The 22,009-nt window shown below is 35.9% G+C and overlaps 1 protein-coding gene across 11 annotated transcripts in view; it reads right to left on the reverse strand.

Annotated features, from left to right (window-relative positions):
- Positions 1-1,258: 1,258 nt before the first annotated feature.
- PPHLN1 (periphilin 1) overlaps positions 1,259-22,009 on the reverse strand; it is a 140,104-nt gene continuing 119,353 nt past the window's right edge. For all 11 annotated transcript variants that reach the window (XM_027093480.1, XM_027093479.1, XM_027093475.1 and 8 more), the window contains one exon: positions 1,259-3,636. In XM_027093480.1, coding sequence (XP_026949281.1) covers positions 3,442-3,636 — 195 coding nt within the window. In that variant the 3' untranslated portion in view covers positions 1,259-3,441. The remainder of the gene's footprint in view (positions 3,637-22,009) is intronic.

Here is a 22,009-nt window from a genome sequence, read left to right on the forward strand (position 1 = left end):
TCCTATTACTTTAGGGAAGGGATAAGAGAGCATGAAGGAGGTACATCCACTGTCCTAAGGGTCCCAGCCCAGAAAATCAGTGGTCACCTGATCACAACTGTGACAAGAGGGACACAGCAAATATAGTCCTAATTAGGCTGTCATGTGACTCAATTTCAATTCCATTACCACGGAAAAAGGGAAGAATAGATTCTGCTAACTATACCTTAGTTTTACTAGCTGCCCCCGCCCCACCACTTTTTTTTCACTGAATTAGGTACCATCAGTGCTCTCAAGAGAACTGGCAAGAAGGAGATGCTAACCCACAAACCTTGGTCTAACAAGCAGAATGTGGCCATTACTCACTGGAGGTGCCGGTGCCAGCCTGAGCAGTGTGACAGACATTATGCCGCTTTGGTGGCTGGCTGCCCAAAACACTGAATATTGTCCACCATGAATATTTCAGGGATGACCAGATCACCATCTCCGAAGTTGTTGCCAAAAAACTGTCAGCGTTTTCCTAGGAGTTTAGGATGCCTCGTGGGAAAAAGTGTGAAATGAAGCTGAAACCACTATACAATATTTTGGCATTGTAGCACAGTCCTTTCTTAAGGGGATCTGCCCTCCCTTTCCTTCAAGAGGTTCTGGGTCTGTGAATTGGCTCAGGGCTGGGGGGCTGTGAGAAACCAACATTTTTGGCAAGAATACATACAAAGGTAATTATTTTAAAATCTTATTCTTAAGTAGGAGATTTCGGATTCAAAGTCCTTCATATTCTGCTCTCAACCTACCTTTTCCTACATTCGTCCCCTATTGTCTTCCCCAACCTGAACTTCTAATACTTTTCCTTCTCTCCCTGAATAAGTCCTATTTCTCCAAGACCCAGGGGATCAAATGCCACTTCCTTTGTGAAGCATCAAAAACTAGGAGGACCTACAACGTTCCAAACTGTGCTAGGAACTGGGGTCACAGAGACAATGTGGTTCCTGTCCTCCAGAGGTTACTATAAAGACAGAGGATTTTAATTCTGCAATTCTCTGAAACTCAGAGTCCTAATTACACAATTATTGAGCACTACTGTACACTCAATCTTATCTCGCTTAACTGCTTTCTCAGATATGGAGACTCCCCAAGTCACCAAAGTTAATAGCTTCTCAAACTTCCTCCATCCTGCTGCTGAGTCAGGAGCAATCTTGCTGTAGAGAGTAATAAAAATCTACATTTAAGCAAAACACTCTAAGCCTGTTAAGAAAAAAAAAAAAAAAAAAAGACAATCTAATTATTTAAACCCAGTTGCTTTATTTTGCACTTTTAAAATTCACAAAAAGCTTCACAATATCTGCTCTTCCCCTGTTGATCATCAAGGCTTAATGGTAAGACAGTGAAACCTTTATCACAGGAATTGGGCATACTCAAAAACAATGGATCATTTACAAACAAATTTCTTTAATCAAGAACATTTTGCAACATACATACCCTGGCACTATCTGAATTCATCTATCTTAAAATAAGACTTTAAAAAGCTTTAAAAATAAAACAGATTTAACACTGACAAGCCTACCAGAATAATGCTGATGGCAAGCTATAAATAGCTTTAAATGTTGAATGTAATTTGGGGAAAGGGGAAAAGGAATTATCTGTTGAACCTGTATTTAAATGCATCTGTGAGTAAAACTTCTCTAGTTTAATGAATTTCAACAAAGTGAACAACTCCTTTGCCTCAAGGTAGTTGAGTCTCAAGTTTTATTTTTAAACTTGTGACATATTGACTTAAGGAAATGAATCCTGGAATTAGAATATTTAAGAAGAAAAACATTGGCGCAAGAGAGAAACAAGACTACTTTCTTAGTCTTTCTAATGTGGATAACAGATAAAACCACTGTTCACATTAGGGAAGACTAGCAAAGATGATACGCAGGGTTTAGTTCTGGCTTATGTACAATATCTAAATTCAAGGTGGTCTCATATAGGAAACTTAATAATTGTTGCCTTCAATTAGTTTTTTAATTTGTGGAATGGCATAATACATATTTTGAGGCACGCATTACAGGATCCACGACAATTATTTACACTGCTATTTTCACTTTTAATATAATTTTTATCTACTCTGGGGTAGCTCTCTGGATATAATCAATAGAGGCCACTAAAAATAATGCCAGAATTCAAGTGAGAAGAGAGTGGAAATGGAAAGAGGATGGGAGGATAATGAAATTGGGTAGCAATAACAAACATTTTTAAAGGTTTCCGAACACATGCCATGAAATTACATATTTTGGCTAAATGCCATTGGGCAGCTGGAAGTGATCAGGAAATGAGTGGAATATCCTAATTGTCCCAGTTAGATTCTTAACTAACCCGTGATTTGGATGGCTCGCTCATGAAGGACTGTTTACATAGGCTGCTTGGTGAAGGGCAGTTGTGCTAGGCTTACAGCCTACTCTGCTTTGTTTCGTTCAAGAACACTTTTAGAGGGCTATGCATCCCTAAAAAGGGCAGCAGAACAAACAATCTGTTAGACTACAAACAGAGATTAACAAAGGCATAATCTGTAAATGGCTTAATTCTGGATATGTCATCAATCACCTTCTTTCTTGAGATGGGGAATATGGGCCTATGGAAAAAATGAAACTCCACTACTCCCCCATATTGTAAATTTTTCTCTTCTGGTTAGAAAGTTTTAAAGAAATCTCAACTTTAAAATAGGGCTCATCTTTCATCTTGAATTGCCCCTTCTCTTAGTCTTATATATGATATTGTTTAAAACTCACACATCAGTGAGACTAGTCAGGAGTTTCAGGACCATTTTAATAGAAGACACTGAGTTTATTTACTTGGAAAACAGGATTTTATTATGGGGTGACTTTTAGAGATTTAAGTGCTCTGTTTTATCACAATGAGAATTATCCTCAAAGCAAATATTCTCTAAGATAACAAAGTATTCAGTTTACTTGGGTAATATACTTAAACATATTAAAAGTTACAAAGCCTAAGATAAGCAAGCAACAAGTCAATAAAATCGCCTCAGGATTCTAACAACTTCACATGGTGTCACTGACTATGAAATGCAAAAAGACTATAAATGTTTAAGTGGAATGGTCTCTAACCTATACATTACACTAGTGTGACCAAACAAATGATCGCATAACTAAGGAAGACTACAGGACATGAGTAAGTGCAGAAAGCTGCTCTCCAGGACTGCATTTTCAAGAAAGCTTGAAAAATTAACTGACCCATCACTTTAGGAGGGAAAAAAAGATAAGTAAGGATTAGGAAGCTCTACATGTAGATAAAAAAAAATTCTAATTAAAATATCTTAGACTATTTTAGATGTTTATTTGATATTGGAAATACGGTCACTATCATAAAGTATTTCTCTTCATCACAAAAATTCCATATATTAAGGATTTACACAATCCAGGGGGGGAAAAATCTAGAAACTTTTTTTTTGCCTGAGCAGGTAATCTAAAAAGGCTCTCCAAAATCTTGACTAGAGGTATCATACTCTGCAATAAAATGCTTGAGTTCTTCAACACACCGCTCACCTATTTCATGTAAATTCTGTCTCAATGCAAACTGTATAGACTTTTCTAATGAAGGATCTTTTTCAATCAGCATTTTCACAACCATCCCAAAAGTTTCACAGTCTTGTCGGTAAACCTAGAAAGATGAAATACATTGTGGTTAGCTAAGAATAATTAGCCAAACATTGAGCTGATTCAGCTGGCAGAACTATGGTGCTAAAAATCTAAAAGGGAGACACAATACTGCTGAACCTCTCTTGGCTCTGAGTATACACTACTGCCAAAGGCCATTTAAACCTCTATCTCTGAGATTTGCTGACAAGTTGAATGAGTAGAAAAGCACTGATACACCACATCACTGACTATGGAAATCTGGCATGGCATTTGTCAAGCATAAGGCAGTCTACTAACAGGACATCAGACTAGAAACGAGAAGAACTGAAAACAAATGCCAGCTAGGTAAGGCACGTTGATGGCTTTATTCTTTACTTGTTTGGAAGAAGTAAGTTACCAAGCCCCTAACTTCAGATTATTTGTTTGAATCATGACCAGATGACAAATTTAAAATTGTTTAGTATACAAAAAACAACTATAAGAAGGCTGAAAGTATTTATTTGAAAAAAGCTTTTCAAGTTATAAATACTTAACCATAATTAAAATCACCAAGGCAGAGTTAAGATCAAAACAGTATGTTATACACGTACATGTTCATGCATGCATGTGTGTACACATATATGTATATATAGATACACACATGTATACATGTGTATATATGTATATATTTTTTCCACCTCAATGTATACATTATACTATTTTACTTCAATATGTATATATAATTTTTATCAATGGCAATTAGGTATTATTTCCTGTCCAAAAATTGCTAAATTTTCTCCAGACTAAATGTTATTTTTTCAGTTTACAGTCACAAAATGCATTTTAGATTTCTATGCTATTTTTCATACTCTGCAATTCATGTATTTAAAGAAATATTACAGTTAAGTCTTCATGAAAATTAAGTGAAATACAAATTGTCTGATTTAAAAGAACTGTCACATTAATTTTAACTTTTCCAAATTTAACAAAAACAATCAACATAACATGTTTATTCTCTGAAAAAGGATTTTATTCATTTTTTAAAACCTTAGAAAGAAGTAATTTGAGACACTGCTTCGCTTATGATAGTTTTCATTCCTCAAATGATCACTGCTAGTTGTGGTGGTTGCTGCTAATATTTTTTAAATGTCTGCAAGATTGTTTTTATCCTTTAAAATAGCTATTTAAAGAAGAATATTTATTTTTGACTATCAGTACTAGGTTGCTAAATTATACTAAATTCACTTCTTTGCTCTTGAAAACTATTCACAAGCCCCAAATTAAAAAGAATAAGTTTTTCAAATGACCTAGAAATTAAAATATATAAAACCCTCAGCTGCCTTCTCCATCTCAGCACTAACATACACACACACACACACACACACCTTTTTCTAAACAGTGATGAAATTTACTAATAGCCATTAAGTTTAATCCAACTATTTAAACCAAACATTTATTCCAGTTTATCTTAAGGTTTACATGACCCAGAATTGATATTACTAACTACTCTAATAAACCAACTTAGGAAACAGTATACCATTCACATGATATTACATAGGCTGTCAAGGCAATAGAGCACAGGAACTGGCCTAACAAACACAGAGTACCTAACCTAATGAAGCCAATGCAGTCCCCATGGGGGAAGGTAAATTCCTTACCAAACCAGTCAAGCCACATAATAACAGCATTCTAACACCAACCACAGGCCTCAGAAGACCACTTTGTGGGTGGCCTAAATTTTATAGGCTTCTTTATAGCAGATGTAACTAGATGAGGATAAGGTTACACTGTGAATTAACCTGCAAATTCTTTAATGTAAATCTGCTGTTTTACCTAAACTGTAACTCTTTGTTTAGCATATTTACAGAACATAAATGTACTACAGATTTGCATATCAAAAGTAAAACCATATTAAAATGTGTTCATACATTTAAACTGCAAACTACTGTCACTCTGGAGACAAGATAATACAAGCATTTAAAGGTTCTGTTTTATTTTTTAATTGTAAATCCTTTTTGAATTATTCACTGAAATAGACAAATTTTTGTACATTAGTTGACAAGAACAACTAGAACTGCCCAAAGCAATGTAATTCTCTACTACAGCGTAGATTTTCTAAAAACACTGCTTAAAATGCAATGGTTGGGCATTAGACAGGAAATAATCAGTTTTTTGTTAAAGGAAGAACCTCACCCTCCAAACTTTTATAAATAAAATTCACAACGGTCAGAAACATATTTCCGAAATCTGTTCCACAGTAAACTCAATCCCAAACAGGAAGGGTGTAGTTATCTGTGGAAGAGTTTGTTTGCTTATGGTCCCAAGCTGGAAATGCATTAATAATCTTCAGATCTGATATCTACAGGCCACACAGGAAGATTTTTTGTTGTTGCATTTTCCCTTGATTGGACCTCATCAAAATGGGAAACATGTCAAAGTTTGGGTGGGGCTCACATACACTGCATAGAAACATAGTTAAGTTTGCCAGCATAATGAAAACACTATCCAAATGTGCTTTCACACAGTCCCTTATTATAGTAGTCTGTGTTAATAGTTGAATTCTCATAAAGTGCTTCTAGGAATAAAGGGATATGATAAAATAAACTACCAAGGCTTTTTACTATTAATTATGCTGTCTAGTGACTGAAAGAAGAATATCTGGCAAAACAAACTACATACTTATAATGACATAAAATTCCTCTAAAATGTATATATCATTGTAGACCTTACCTCTGTTCCCACAAAAAAAGAAAATAGGCAAAATGAGTTGTCAGAATTTTCATTTCAGACAAACCATCTTTAGCATATATATTACAGCTCCATAAGAGTAGTTCGGTGGAATGATAGACATAACAGAGGCATTAGCCACAGGAAGCTACTTAAATTTAGGTAAATATGCATATACTTATCTTAATATTTAATTTATAATTTATATTACTATTAGGAGGTACATGGATAAACTGCAAAAGTCAGACATGCACACAGCCTTAAAAGACTGAGGAATCAAAAACAATGATTTTTCTCTATTGTTGATACCTCAACATTCCATATAATTTCCTTTATCTGAACTAATTTGGTTCAAATCCTATGTGTCCTATTTCAAGAGAGTCACATCCTAACGGGAAAGGTAAACACAGACAAGTAAAACACAGCACAAAGGAGATAACTAGATGTGGAAGGTGACGGGGAAGCTAGAAAGACTGAGTTCAAATCCTGACTCTACTACTGTGGTGGGCTGAATAATGTTCTCCACCCCCACCCCATCCCCAAGATGTCCATATCCTAATGCTTGGAACCTAGGAATATGTTACCTTACACGGTACAAGAGACTTTGCAGATACGTTTATGTCAAGGATTTGAGAAAGGGAGATTATCCTGGATTATCCAGGTGAATAAAATATAATCACAAAAGTCCTTAAAAAGAAACGCAGAAAAAGAGAGGAAATGTGATCACAGAAATAGAGGTTGAGTGATGACCTTTAAAGATGGAGGAGGGAGCTACCAGCCAAAGAGTACACACAGCCTCCAGAAACTGAAAAAGGCCAGCAAACAGATTCTCCCCTAGAGCCTCCGGAGTAAGTACAGCCCTTGCAGACACACTCTTGGACTTTACACATTCTTCTTAAGCTCACATGGAACGTGCACCAAGATACACCACATTCCAGGCCATAAAACACGCCTTAGCAAATTTAAAAGAACAGAAATCATACAAAGTATACTCTCAGACCACAGTGTAATTAAGTTAGAAATCAAAAGAAAGAGAGCTAGAAAAATCCCAAGATACTTGGAGATTAAACAACATACTTCTAAATAACACCCAGATCAAAGAAGTCTCATCAGAAATTTTAAAATATTTTGAACTAAATGAAAATACAACTTACCAAAATTTGTGAGATGCAGCAAAAGCAGTGCTTAGAGAGAAGTTTATAGCATTAAATGAGTATGTTAGAAAAGAAGATAGGGCTCCCCTGGTAGCGCAGTGGTTGGGGGTCCGCCTGCCCATGCGGGGGCGCGGGTTCGTGCCCTGGTCCGGGAGGGTCCCGCGTGCCACGGAGCGGCTGGGCCCGTGGGCCGTGGCCACTGGGCCTGCGCGTCCGGGGCCTGTGCTCCATGGCGGGAGAGGCCCGCGTACCGCCAAAAAAAAAAAAAGAAAAGAAGATATAAAATAAACAATGTAGTAAGCTAGGATTCTAGGAAAAAAAGAGCAAATTAAATGCAAAGTAAGTAGAAGAAAATAATAAAAATCTGAGCAGAAATCAATGAAATTGAGAAAAGAAAATTAGAAAATCAATAAAACCAAAAGGTGGTTCTTTAAAAAGAAGAATAAAATTGATAAACCTCCAGCCAGGCTAACCAAGACAAAAAGAGAGAAGACACAAATTATTAATATCAAAATTGAAATAGGGGTCACCACTACTGACCTCCCAGGCATTTATAATAAAGGAATATTAAGACAACTCTATGTGCACTAATTTGATAAATTAGATGAAATGAACCAATTCCTTGAAAGATACAGTCTAGCAAAACTCAAATAAGGAAAAATAGATAATATAAATAGGCCTATATCTATGAAAGAAATTGAATTAACAATTAATAACATACCAAAACAGAAAGCACTAGGCCCAAGTGGTTTCATTGGTAAATTCTACCAAACATTTAAAGAAAAAATGATACCAATTCTTCACAATCACTTCTAGTAAACAGAAGCAGAGGGAACATTTCCTACTGTTCTATGAGGTCAGCATCACCTTATTACAAAACCAGACAAAGACATTACAAGGAAGAAAAATTACACACCTGTATCTCTCATGAACACAGATGCCAAAAAATTCTGAAATCTAAAATACAATAAAATGAATTATACATCACAATCAAGTGGTATTTACTGCAGGTATGCAAGGTTGGTTCAATATTTGAAAATCAGTTAATGCCATCCATTACATCAATGTGCTAGAAAAGAAAAATCACATGATCATATCAATAGACACAGAAAAGCATTTGAAAAAAATCCGACATTCATTCACAACAAAAAGTCTCTGGCAAACCAGGAATAGAGGAGAACTTCCTCAACTTGATAAAAAATATCTACAATAACCCTACTGCTAAATCATGGTGAGAAAGTAGATGCTTTCCTCCCAAGACAGGAAACGAGACAAGTATATCCCCTTTTACAACTCCTATTCAACACCATACTGAACCCTTTTACAACTCCTATTCAACACCATACTGAACACAGACAATGCAGTAAGACAAGAAAAGGTATACCAATGATGAAGGGAGAAATAAAACTCTCTTTGTTTGCAGATGACATGACTGTGTAGAAAATCCCAAAACTGACCAAAAAACTAGTGGAACTAATAAGTGATTAGAGCAAGGTTGCAGGATACGAGGTTAATATACAAAAGTCAACTGCTTTCCTAGATAATAGAAATGAACAACTGTAATTTGAAATTAAAAACAAAACACAGCACCAAAAAAACTAAGTATAGTATAAATCTAACAAAATAGATACAAGATCTATATGAGAAAAACTATAAAACACTGATGAAATAAATCAAAGAAGATATAAATACCAGCATACCTCATTTTATTGCACTTTGCTTTATTGCACTTTACAGTGCCTGCAGTGTTTTTTACAAATTGAAGATTTGTGGCAACCTTGCATCAAGCAAGTCTATTGGCACCATTTTCCAAAAGCATTTGTTCACTTTGTGTTTCTGTGTCACATTTTGGTAATTCATGCCATACCTCAAACGCTTCACCAGCAAAAAGATTATGGCTCACTGAAGGCTAGCATTTTTTAGCAATAAAGTATTTTTTTAATAAGGTATGTATATTGTTTTTTTAGACATATTGCTATTACACCCTTAACAGACTACAGTATAGTATAAACATAACTTTTATATGCATCGGGAAACCAAAAAATTCATGTGACTTGCTTTATTGTGATATTTTCTTTATTAAGGTGGCCTGAAACTGAACCTGCACTATCTCCTAGGTATGTCTGTAAATGGAGATATAGTCCATGTCTATGGATAAGAAAATTCAGTATTGTTAAGAAATCAGTTCTTCCCAACTTGATCTATAAATTCAACACAGTCACAACAAAAATTCCAGCAAGTAATTTTGTAGATATTGACAAACTGATTCTAAAGTTTATACGGAAAGGTAAAAGACCCCAGAAGAGTGAACATAATACTGAAGAAAAAGAACAAAGTCAGAGAACTGACACTCAACTTACTATAAAGCCACAGTAATCAAGACTGTACGGTATTTTCAAAAGAACAAAGAGATCAGTTGTACAGAATAAATAGCCCAGAAATACATTCATACAGTTGAACAGTCAACTGATCTTTGACAAAGGAGCAAAGGCAATTCAATGAAGAAAGAATAGTCTTCAACAGATGGTGCTGGAAGAATTGATCATCCATGTGCAAAATCTAGACAGAGATGAACTCAGAATGGATCATAGACCTAAATGTAAAATACAAAACTATAATACTTTTAGAAGATAACAGAGGAAAAAATCTAGGTGACAACACCAAAAGCATGTCCCAAGAAAAAAAAAAATTGGATTTCATTAAAATTAAAAACATCTCCTCTGGGAAAGACAATGTTAAGAGAACAAACAGACAAGCTACACACTAGGAGAAAAATCTTTGCAAAGCATATATCTGACAAAGCACTAGTATCCAAAATATACAAAGAATTCTTAAAACTCAAAAACAAGCTCAATTTAATAAATGGGCAAAAGATCTGAACAGACACCTCACCAACGAAGACATTTAGATAGCAAATAAGCAAATGAAAACATGTTCAACATCATATGTCATTAAGGGTATTGAGTATTAAAACAGTGATGAAATGAGATACCACTACACACCTATTAGAATTGTTAAAGTCCAAAACAATGACAACCCCAATTTCTGGTGAGAATGCAAGCAATAGGAACTCTCATTCGTTGCTGGTGGGAATGCAAAATGATACAGGCCACTTTGGCAGACTACTGAGAAGAATCACACAAATGAAAAAAAGAGGGGAAACGTTAGGTACCCTCTGTACCTTAGTTTCAGTATCTACAGACCTAACTACGCTGTTGTAAGGACTGAGATAACAAACAGCACTCAGTATAGTGCCTGCTCTGTAGGAAGCATTTAATATATGTTAAAGATAGTGATGCTGATGACGGAAAGAGGAAAAACACTCTTCTGACTTTGCCTAGAGAAGGGAGTATTAGAAAATGATATTGTAACTTCTTTTTAATGTTTAACATCTAATTATATTTCTAACATCAAAGACTACAGTTAAAATTTTATCATTAATGCTTTTATTTTGGTTTTAGTTTTATCTCAAGTCCTTTGCTTTCTGCTGACAGTAATCACATGCACATTGAAAAAAAAAATCAATGTGAAGACCACATTTCCCATCTCAAGAGCTGATTAAACATGAGGAGTTCTCACTAGGAAAACATGGAGGAGGAAAAGGAAATAGCATTTTGGGGAAACTCAACTGGCTTGGCGTAGTTAAAGCATGTTAACCTCAAAGTAGGTCATGAAGAGCTTTCTTTCAAGGAGTTTAGATGTCAACTTATACATTAACAATTAGCAAATGAGTAAAAAGCTACAAGCAGGAAGTGGATCCTTTTGATGTATCAGGGAGATAATGGTTAGGAATCAATGAAATGGGTTCCTGAGAACCAGAACTATGAATGCCACATGATGTGTTAAAGAAAGAGGCTTAATTCAGAGTAATTAAGAAGCAATATGGATAAGATAATATCAAAAAAACAAACAACCCAATCCAAAAATGTGCAGAAGACCTAAACAGACATTTGTCCAAAGAAGATATACAGATTGCCAACAAACACATGAAAGGATGCTCAACATCACTAGAGAAATGCAAATCAAAACTACAATCAGGTATCACCTCACACCAGTCAGAATGGCCATCATCAAAAAATCTACAAACAATAAATGCTGGAGAGGGTGTGGAGAAAAGGGAACCCTCTTGCACTCTTGGTGGGAATGTAAATTGATACAGCCACTATGGAGAACAGTATGGAGGTTCTTTAAAAAACTAAAAATAGAACTACCATATGACCCAGCAGTCCCGCTAGTGGGCATATACCCTGAGAAAAGCATAATTCAAAAAGAGTCATGTACCACAATGTTCAGTGCATCACTATCTACAATAGCCAGGACATGGAATCAACCTAAGTGTCCATCGACAGATGAATGGATAAAGAAGATGTGGCACATATATACAATGGAATATTACTCAGCCATAAAAAGAAACAAAACTGAGTTATTTGTAGTGAGGTGGATGGGCCTAGAGTCTATTATACAGAGTGAAGTAAGTCAGAAAGAGAAAAACAATTACCATATGCTAACACATATATATGGAATATATATTTTTTAAAAAAAAGGTTCTGGAGAACCTAGGGGCAGGACAGGAATAAAGACGCAGACGTGGAGAATGGACTTGAGGGCATGAGGAGGGGGAAGGGTAAGCTGGGACGAAGAGAGAGAGTGGCATGGACATATATACACTACCAAATGTAAAATAAATAGCTAGTGGGAAGCAGTCACATAGCACAGGGAGATCAGCTCAGTGCTTTGTGACCACCTAGAGAGGTGGCATAGGGAAGGTGGGAGAGAGGTGCAAGAGGGAGGAGATATGAGGATATATGTATATGTATAACTGATTCACTTTGTTATAAAGCAGAAACTAACACACCATTGTAAAGCAATTATACTCCAATAAAGAGGTTAAGGGCTTCTCTGGTGGCGCAGTGGTTGAGAGTCCGCCTGCCGATGCAGGGGACACGGGTTCGTGCCCCAGTCTGGGAAGATCCCACATGCCGCGGAGCGGCTGGGCCCGTGAGCCATGGCTGCTGAGCTTGTGCATCCGGAGCCTGTGCTCCGCAACGGGAGAGGCCACAAGAGTGAGAGGCCTTTGTACCGCAAAAAAAAAAAGAGGTTAAAAAAAAAAAAGAATAATGGGTGGAAGGTTTTAATTTATTTCAAGGGGGAGGGTATTGGGAATGGGAGATAAGGTCAGTACCTAATATGTAATTGAGGCACCTATCAAAGGGAAGTTGAGTACTGAGTCTAGACTTTAGGAGAAAGAAATAGAGGAGGGAGAGAGGGGGAGAGAGAGATCATTTTCAGCACCAGTGCCAGCTGAGGCCATGGGAGTTCCTTGAAGAACAGGATAAGTTCTTTCCAGCTCCAGTATCTGATAAAGTAGATATTCAGTAAATGCTGAATGAATAGCTAAAGTCAGCTGAGAGAATGTGTAGCGTAAGAACAAAAGACAGCCCAAAGTAGACATCTAAAAACGTCAATACCAACCCTAAAAGTGACAATAAGGAAGACTAAGAACCAGGAGAGAATGAAGGAGAAAGTTTGTAAAATAAGGACACAGTCAATCAAATGCCAGAGAAAGGTTTAAGAAGCTGACAAACAAAACATGTTCATCGGATGTGGAAATTAGGGAGTAGGTGGTTAACTGCAGAAGCAGTTTACTGGGCTGGTGGAGCTTATGGAGCTCTGCTGCCCAATCCAGTAGCCACTAGCCATATGTGACTACTTAACTTTAAATCTTAATTAATTAAATCAAAAATTCAGTTCCTCAGTTGCACTTCAGTGGCTTCCATATTGGGTAGTGCAAATACAAAACGTTTCCATCGTCAGAGAAAATTCTATTAAGCAGTGCTGTTATAGAAAATTGAGCAGTGAAAAAAGGGTGAAGTGACAAGTGTTGACCTGGTAAATTAATTAATATATATTTGCAACTATTTTACCATTAAAGTAGAAATAAAAGCTTTTACCACTTTTAAATAAGCACTGTGAAATATTAGTACCTGTGAAATATTCTATAATCTTTTGGTGAAATTCATATAAAAATGTAAGTTAAAAAAAGTAACTCCAATTGAGGCTTAATATACAAGGGGGCATTCATAATGTCTAATGTGTGGATGAGGCTGGGAAAAAAGTGACAACATACTGATGTTAAATACTGGAGCAAACTTAAACCTTTTAATTTGGGTCTGTGGTAATGCAGAAGGTATCAAAACTATTGTCATCTATGTTGCTCCTTGTGCTATATTAATAGAAAAAGATATCTTTGAAACATCCTCCTCAAAGCTGCACTGGCTCTTAAAAACACAGCTCCTAAAAAGAACACTGATGGTTGCTAAGAAATGCATTATGAATACATGGATTAGATCTCAACCGCCTACATTCAATATGTGGGTACAACTACTACAGTCACATAAAAAAGTAAGTCCAAAATTAATGATAAAGTAGTTAAATGCTAAAAAACCTTAGCAATTAATGTTTGTAGAATTCTCATCCATAAATACAGATCAGTTTATAAACTTACACAATTCAATCAAAGGTTAATATTTAAATGGTTTTCATTTTATCCTTTCCAGCTTATTGGTTCTTCCAATCCTAATATACTCAACAGACAAAAATAAAAGAAATAATTCCAAAGAGTCTACAAAATTTTTCGCTGATGCCAAAACCAGGGACCACTGAGATTAAATACAGGAACAAGACAAATCTCAAATTAACACTGAGCAAAAAAAGTTGCAAAGGAAATTAGAGATACCATTTATGCATGTCTTTAAAAGTTTATTTCGTTTAGGTATACATACATATAAACTAAAAATACATAAGAATGACAACCCTGAGAAGGGAGGGAGCCAGCAGGGATCTGCGAGGGGCTTTATCTACATCTGTAATATTTTATTTATTTAAAAAGAGGGGGGGAAAGCCACAAATATTAAACTCTAGTTAATGACATACATGAAGTATTTAGGTGTGAAGTGTACTGAGATGGGCAACATATGTTGACATGCACCTAAAAGTAAGATGAATTAATGGATGAACAGAAGCGTGGATAGATATGTCAAAGCAAATAAAACAAAATATTAATTAGAGAATCTAGGTGATCAGTATATGGGTTTGCACTGTATAATTCCTTATGCTTGGAATTTTTATAATAAAATACTAAAGGGAAAGAGAGATCTAAAGCAAAATAAGGCCTAATGATGGGTATATGGGTCTGGGCATCTCAGCTTACAAATGAAGATGGATCTCTGTTTTGCTTGGACTCTGGGTACTGAACTTTGCATCTTATCAAAGTGGGTTGAGAATTACAGATATTAATGAATCTGTAAATGCAGATATAAATTTGAATCACAGATAGCTGTGCCTGTCAACTAGAACTCACCTACTATGTGCAAGGCACTGGATTTAGTCAGTAATAGAGCAGATCCTGCCCAAGGAAATTAGATTCTAATAAAAAAGAGTAATATGTTTAAGATAACCATAAGGCAAGGTAAAATACAGAAATACCTCAGAGATATTGCGAGTTCAGTTCCAGACCATCATAATAAAGCAAACATCACATCCCATTAATTTTTTTGGCTTGCCAGTGCATATAAAAGTTATGTCAGATAACCTATGGACTAGAAGAAAACATTTGCAAACGATGCAACCAACAAGTGGTTAATTTCCAAAATACACAAACTGCTCATACAACTCAATATCAAAAACCCCAAAATCCCAATCAAAAAATGGGCAGAAGAGCTAAACAGACATTTCTCCAAAGAAAACGCACAGGCCAACAGGCACATGAAAAGATGCTCAATATTTCTAATTATTAGAGAAATGCAAATCAAAACTACAATGAAGTATCACCTCACACCAGTCAGAATGGCCATCATTAAAAAGTCTGCAAATAATACATGCTGAAGAGTATGCGGAGAAAAGGGAACCCTCTTTCACTGTTGCTGAGAATGTAAACTGGTATAGCCACAATGGAAAACAGTGGAGAGGTTCCTTAAAAAACTAAAATTAGAGCTACCATATGATCCAGCAATCCCATTCCTGGGGATATATCTGGAAAAGATGAAAACTCTAATTTGAAAAGATACATGCACCCCAATGTTCATAGCATCCCTATTTACAACAGCCAAGACATGGAAGCAACCTAAGTGTCCATCCAACAGATGAATGGATAAAGAAGATGTGGTATATATCTACAATGGAATACTACTAAGCCATAAAAAATACTGAAATATTGCCATTTGCAGCAACATGGATGGACCTAGAGATTATCATACTGAGTGAAGTAAGTCAGACAGAGAAATACAGATATTATGTCACTTATATGTGGAATCTAAAAAATAATACAGACAAATTTATTTACAAAACAGAAACAGACTCACAGACATAGAAAACAAACTTATGGTTACCAAAGGGGAAGGGGGTGTGTGTGAGGGGATTAACAGATACACACCACCATATATAAAATAGATAAAACAATAAGGATTTACTATCTAGCATAGGGAACTACATTCAATATCTGGTAATAACCTATAATGGAAAAGAATCTGAAAATATATATATATATAACTGAATCACTTTGTTGTATATCTGAAACTAATACAATATTGTAAATCAACTACACTTCAAAAAACGAGTAATGCTGGGACTTCCCTGATGGCGCAGTGGTTAAGAATCCGCCTGCCAATGCAGGGGTCACCGGTTCGATCCCTGGTCAGGGAAGATCCCGCATGTCTAGGAGCAACTTCTGAGCCTGCGCTCTAGAGCCTGCGAGCCACAACTACTGAAGCCCACGTGCCTAGAGCCTCTGCTCTGCAACAAGAGAAGCCACCGCAATGAGAAGCACGCGCACCACAATGAAAAGCGGCCCCCATGCGCCGCGACTATAGAAAGCCCATGCGCAGCAACGAAGACCCAACACAGCCAAGAATAAATTTTAAAAAGTTATGTTGACACTATACTGTAGTCTATTAAGTGTGTAATAGCATTATGTCTAAAAAATTGTGTATACCTTAATTTTAAAATATTTTATTACTAAAAAATGCTAACCCTCATCTGAGCTTTCAGTGAGTCATAATCTTTTTGCCATAATGATATCAAAGATCACAAATCACCATAACAAATATAATAATAGTGAAAAAGTTTGAAATACTGCAAGAATTACTAAAATGTGACACAGAGACACAATGCGAGCAAACGCTGTTGGAAAAATGGTGCCAGCAGACTTGCTAGATGCAGGGTTGCCACAAACCTTCAATTTGTAAAAAATGCAATATCTGCAAAGCCCAGTAAAGCGAAGCACAATGAAACAAGGTATGTCTTTACAGTAAATGCCATAAGACAAACACAAAATATTGATATTATAATAATTCCAAAGAAAAGATCATAATGAGTGGAGAGGGGGAGGATTAAAAGCACTTAGAATGCTGGCTATTTTCAGGAATCCTGGAAGATTGCAAACAAAAAAGCATAGAAAGAAGAATGAATCTTGGAAGATAGGGAAGATTTGGAAAAGATGGCTAATGGATAGACTAGAATCAAATGGAGCGAACATATGAACAGACTGGACTTGAAATAACTTATGATTGGCCTACGGTTTAACTTCTCCTTGGACTTAACTTATACTACATTGTAGACAAACTTATATTACACTGTAGACATTTTTTCCTTATTCACCAGACAACAAACAAACCTCTGAAGATTGCTGATTAGAGGAAAATGAATGTATTCATTACCAATATCCCCTTCAAATCTGATTCAGTAGACCAGGAAAAGTAATTTGGTGCTCAATGCCAGTTTAAGAAAAGAAATTCTAAGATTCAAAACATTTTATAAAGAGGCTATATCTAGGGACTTCCCTGACGGCGAAGTGGTTAGGAATCCACCTGCCAATGCAGGGGACACGGGTTCAAGCCCTGGTCTGGGAAGATTCCACGTGCCGCGGAGCAACTAAGCCTGTGTGCCACAACTACTGAGCCTGCGCTCTAGAGCCCGCGAGCCACAACTACTGAGCCCGTGTGCCACAACTACTGAAGCGCACACACCTAGAACCTGTGCTCCACAACGAGAAGCCAAAAAAACAAAAGGCTATATCTAAAGAAAAATAGTCATAATGAAGATAAAAGGCAATTAAATAAAATAGGTTTAAAAATTCTAATTGCTGAGAAAATGGTTAACAATAAGCATTTTGCAAAATGACCAAATTTATCTGGTGGCTTTTAATATTCTCAGGTCTAAAAACAATAAAAATTCTTTAATAAAGGCCAGGAAGGATAGGCTCAATTTAGACATTTTCCCAAGTTAATGTCTAAAACGTTCATCACCGTGAAAACAGATCACAGGTTAAGATGACAAGTCAGCTCCTTAAAAGATACTTGTCACTTAGAAAGTATTTCCCTTGAATAATAATAAAAAAATCAAATGTAAAATTTCTCATGTATATACTGAGCTGATTTTTTTAACATATAGCTATTTGTTATAAAAGAAATTATTAGTTGAAAATTAAATGAAGCTAATGAGTATACAACCAAAAGAAAAACCTAACATACAGTTTAAGTTAGTGTTATCCAAAGAAAATTTATTTTAACTAAGATTACTTCCAAATAAATCTTTTTAGAAATTAATAGATTTTAAATTGTTCATGAGGTTAGTCTAGTCCTCAAATGATTTAACATTATCAATCAGAAAAGTACAAAGTCCTGCCTTACAAAAGGTCAGATTTTAGATTTGAATAAGGCTAAAAGAAAGTAAATAATTAGCAACAGCTTGTTCCATAAGCGAAAAATCTTACACTGGTTTGAGAGAAGTAAGAGGAGCAACCTCCACCCACCCAGTAACCCTCTGACAGGAGAAACCATTAGGAGTGACTAAGCAGGAAGCAGCTTAGCTACTTCATGACCCGTCCACCACACCCCCTTCCTCCTGGTTCGTCTCTCACAAAAGAGGTCGGCGAGAATCCAAAAGTAAGGTTGCTTTAACCTTATGAAGATATGGAAGAACGACTCAGAACCTAAGCCCAGTCAGTGAGCCATCAGGAAGGGCTCACTACGCAGGAAGAATTTTAAGAAAATGGGGAGGCATCCTAAGCAAACGTCTCTATGACTAGAAATGGTTATGGCTTACAATTCTAAAGGCTTCTTTTTGTTGTTTGTTTAAACGTAACAGCATTTAGAAATTACTGGCATATTAGAAACATTAAGTCACTAACAACATCTTCTCATAGGCTTTTTACATTATTTTATGTACCAGGACTATCCTCATTTTACAAAAATACTGAAGCAGAGTGATTAAAGTTCACAGTTGCAAGAAGTATGACTAACATTCACAGCCTAGGTTTCTAATTTAACCTTTACAATACTGCTGCTATAATCCATGAGAATTATTTAAATCCAAAATTAGAAATAAAGCCACGACTGAGACTAAATCTTTGGCAAAGATAAATTAATCTGCTTGGTTTTGAAGAGTGGTGTAAAGAAAGATGACCTGGAAGGCAGGTCATCTGATCACGATTCCTAACTGTCTTAAGAAAATGAGACATTATTTCTGTGTGTGTGCTTCATGTCTAATACTTTATAAGTCATTCCGCTAGTGCAATCTGAAACTTGGGTTATTTTTCCATACAGTTTCAGGGATGCCACTAAAATAAATTTATGAAAAATAAGTCAGATCAGCCATCTTCCCCATGCTGAGAAAAAGCACTACTGTTCTGTAAACTACTTATGCTGTTGGTTTAAAGAGCATTTTATGGCTGAAATGGGACATTTTCAATGAATTCTACAGGGGAGGCTAGTTCTTCTCTAGCTTTTTTGCCAGGTGATTCAGTGCACCTTTTTTGCTATGTGATTCACTCTATCATCCCATTTCTTTCAACATTAAAATTCTATACTGTAAAGTTGATTTTAAGGGAAATTACTTTTCCTACTGTGAAATTACCCGATGTCTCACACTGAAAAAATTAAGTTATGGTTCAGCACATATGTGCTGTTGTGCTACTTTTTCTTTTCCTCTGTTTTCAGCAACACTAGACAGTTTAAATATTTTGTACGTAGTGCAGTTTAGAAAAACTTTCATTTTCGTTACAGTATCAAGGTATTGTGAATTTTCAGCTCAAGATAAGAAGTCCTTGCTAATAGTTTTGGGAGACTTAAAATGTATGCCATAGTCTCTTTTAGTGAAGGTAATGGGAGTGGGGGTTATGAAGAGGTCGCTGAACCAGAAGGTGCCAGTGAAGGGGTTGGACACACTAGAGGTGGTCAGAATTAACTATAACTTCAGTATTCTGGCAGCTTCAGCAGTTTCTGCTTAGCTGTACCTTATCCACCCCCACCCCGACCCCCATCCTGAGAGAGGCCTCTGGCAGCTATATTTATATTATATTCCAATTGAAAAATATATATTTATAGAATAAAATTTAAGGGATTTTGGTGAAAGACATATCCCAGGGAGTACTAGATTATGAATTGGGTTTATGATGCTGCATTGTCAAGGAACAGGAAAAGTAGACAGCTGGTGGGGAGGGAGGCATGGGGAGAAAGAAGGAAAATTAAGGAAGAAGTTCAGAAACTGCCTGGTAGCCTTCCAGTTCCAGGCTCTAAACCTGGTTTTTGCCTTGTATTTCATGAGAAATCCCCATAAGCTTTCAATACTTCCCCTTTATTTGCTAAAGGTAGTCTGAGTGGATTTTATAACTTGCAGCCAAAGAGAACTTCCTCCAGATACCTAGCATGATAGCCTGCTGCATGTAGTAGATGTCATCTGGCCTTCTGGGCTGGGGTGACGATCTGCAAGCCGCAAAGACCTGTGCAGTTATACCTGCACTGCAGCATATCTGCTCATCAGCAGTGCTTTCACACTGGCAAGAGTGCCAAGGTGATGGTAGAAATCTATTTTCTCTTCAATACAGTTGCAAACCTATCAAAAAGGTGCTTCACAAGGCTTTATCCAACATAGTTGAAGACAGGCTATACTGTTTCATGGTGAAAACTAAACAACTGCCAATCCTTGGAGTTCCATTGAAAATACAGCTTTTGTTACTCCTACTGAAAAAAAAAAACCAATGTATCTGCTTTCAACTCATCATATGCAAATGTAAGAAATAGAATATTATCAGTCTACTTAATTGTACTTCTACCAGAGAGAAGCTTTTCAATTAGATAACATATAGTACCACTCTGAATACTTCTAATATGTGTCCTTTTTTCTTTCCAGAAGAAAGGAATTATTCATAACTAACACAAATAGCACAGCTTCATTTTAAAAATAGGAACTGCAGTAACCGGTATATTAAAAGTAGGTTAAAATTAATGAATGTTTAAAATAATTTATTATTTAACTGTTATCTCTGAAGGTATTTATATTATGTACAGTGGGAAAAGTCCATAAATCCCACTACATATGAATGGAAATACATATTTTCAAGGTCTCTCTGCAAATATTTTCTGGTCTATACACTTAATAGCAAAGTCTACAGAGTAATTGGTATGTGATTTAAAATTAGTCTTGATATGTCTACTTGACATTACAAATAAAACTACTAATGACTTCTCAAATGATACTGAAGTACCTTCCAAGAATCAGAGACACACTTATAACAATACTGTGCACACAAATGAACAGACACATGCTAGAATCATGATGCTGTCATCATTACATCAACCAATTATGCCACTACTTCCATTTTATGTTCAAGATAAGGACTATGTGTTGTTATCTGATGTTATTAAATTTTTGTAAATAAGATGTAAATCTGGTCCTCAAAAAAGCCTTTTTGAAGATGGAATTTAGCTACAGCCAAGGATTTGAGATAGGAATCCAGTCAAATGAAATTTTCTGTTTACAGATAATTTGGGGTAAGCTGCTATTACAGAATATGACTACGCATTTCTAATTTGTGGTAAGCTGCTATTACACAATACAACTAAATATTTCTATTTATTTGAAATTATGAGGATAAAAATGAAAGTACTAAAACTGTACTTTTAAATTAATAACTTTTTTTAGCTGGCAAAAGTCACTAAAATTGGAGTGATCGGTATATTTTAGGTAAGAATAAAGGGGAAAACCAGACATTAAATCTTTGTTTGGATTAGCAGCACTGAACACTGAATTGTTTCAGATAAAATAATGGTCAAAAGGCTGGCCACCTTACTACAAGAGCCAAAAGAAACTGTAGGCTATAGTTTCCCCTTTAACCTTCATTCAAGATTCTCATGTGCTCATGTTGATACAACATAGACACAAGTTTTTCATACAAACACATCCTGGAAAAATGCATTAAACCATTTCTTCCCCCATACATATTTTCAGTGTCCTATGTCAAATAAAAAGCATAAATATCAAAATGTGGCTTCACTCTCTGAGGGTTCAGTGTGCTTCATGTTATAGTAATTAAAAGGCCAGAAATTAATATTGAAGGTTAGGACTTACTGCCTGAGAAAACACGAAATCATCTATAAAAATTAATTGCTAAAGTATTCTACTGTTAAAAGGGACTGTTTACACACTTTAGGAAGTACCATAGTGCTGAAATCTGACTCTGTTGTATACCTCCTTATTTCT

Source organism: Aethalodelphis obliquidens, unplaced genomic scaffold (genome assembly GCF_003676395.1).
Source record: "Aethalodelphis obliquidens isolate GAN/ISIS:26980383/991018 unplaced genomic scaffold, ASM367639v1 scaffold84, whole genome shotgun sequence".
In the NCBI taxonomy this organism is placed as follows: Eukaryota; Metazoa; Chordata; class Mammalia; order Artiodactyla; family Delphinidae; genus Aethalodelphis; species Aethalodelphis obliquidens.